Source organism: Trachymyrmex septentrionalis, unplaced genomic scaffold (assembly GCF_001594115.1).
Source record: "Trachymyrmex septentrionalis isolate Tsep2-gDNA-1 unplaced genomic scaffold, Tsep1.0 scaffold266, whole genome shotgun sequence".
NCBI classification, from domain to species: Eukaryota; Metazoa; Arthropoda; class Insecta; order Hymenoptera; family Formicidae; genus Trachymyrmex; species Trachymyrmex septentrionalis.
This window is the reverse complement of record NW_017305426.1, coordinates 106,197-107,573: the sequence shown is the minus strand read 5'-3', so window position 1 is coordinate 107,573 and position 1,377 is coordinate 106,197. Positions and strand designations below refer to the sequence as shown.

General features: G+C 40.2%; 1 protein-coding gene across 1 annotated transcript in view; it reads right to left on the bottom strand.

Annotated features, from left to right (window-relative positions):
- Positions 1–855, bottom strand: part of LOC108749100 (DEAD-box ATP-dependent RNA helicase 20-like) — a 14,684-nt gene extending 13,829 nt beyond the window's left edge. The window contains exon 1 of the mRNA XM_018487625.1: positions 515–855. Coding sequence (XP_018343127.1) covers positions 515–546 — 32 coding nt within the window. The 5' untranslated portion in view covers positions 547–855. The remainder of the gene's footprint in view (positions 1–514) is intronic.
- Between the last annotated feature and the right edge of the window lie 522 nt (positions 856–1,377).

The window sequence follows — 1,377 nt, the reverse complement described above, 5'->3', positions numbered from 1 at the left end:
GTGTATATATGTAATTATTTAAATGTCAGGATATATCTTGGTAATTAATACTTGCTAATTATACTGGCTGAATCGCGTGGGTTATCTTTAATGACAAACTGTATAATATTTTTCAATAACTGATCTACCTACACATCCCCTTCAAAATCAAGAGATGATTTTATAATGTCTTTGTCAGTAATAAAAATGATAGTCTAATAAAAAAAAAGTATCTGGCTTGGTCACATTTGACTCTCATAATACCATCTTATATATATCTAGTTCCTAAAACAATCATGTATTTCTATAATTGCTTTTTCAGTAGTTATTAGGTAAAATCCGCCGGGCACAGAATTCTCAAATATCCGTCGGATAATTTAATAGAAAATGGAGCAACCACAAGCTTTGGCTAAAATGGCGGCTGCCGAGCAGGGAGACCGAGTTTGCACTCGTAGCAAAGCCAGCCCTTCCGCGTTTTTAGATTACAAATTAATCTAGAACGCCTTCAAGGACATCGGTTGATCGATGAACATACTTGCTGTGAACTTGCGAGTATCCGTTGTACATTTTAGTGTGTGTCGTTCTGAGTCGGCAGGAAAAGCTGTGCTGGACTTGAATGACACAGGAGCACAGTATGTCTAATCAATTTCCAACAGCCTGAATGTCGGGGATTTGTACTTGGTACGATTAGACTGTCGCGCGGAGCGACGAAACGAGGTGTCTCGGGAGCTCGGCGCGGCACAAGGTACGTCCACGGACTCAATCCACAGGAACCGGCGAACTGGAGCCGCTATGGATGACAAGAGACTCCGACGGGACGGAAACGGACGAACTAGGAGGTCTAGAGGTTTAGAGGAGGAGAAATGTATTCTCATCTCAAGCAACATCGACCCGGAAAAGCAGAGCATGCGCTGATTGGTTCATCAGAGTAGATTCAGAGAACTTTCCAACAAGCGACACCAGGTGCGTTCCGAGTTACGTAAAGTCACTAGATTTTAACAAAGTACGCCAACTGCCGCCATTTTGGCTCCATGACGCGAAATTGTTCAAAACTTCAGCCTCTTTCACTGCGATTTTTATCATTTTCAACAGCAACCAGGCATTTTCGATAATAACAGAATCAGGTTCTTCTTTTTCTTCCAGACCCCTGTATAGATTTACGATCTTTTAACAGAATCAGGTTAAAATAGCACTTTGACGCCATTTTGCGTTCAAATACTAATTCAATAAATTTTCTCAATTCTTACAGATTATGGCATACAATTATGGTTAATATAAACGCTTCCTCACTGTAGAGTGAATATAAAGAGAATGACACCAATGCATGTGCCTAATGCTGATTGGCTCCGCCATTAAGTGTCTTAAGTTCGTAATTAGTAATTAAATTCATTTACGTAG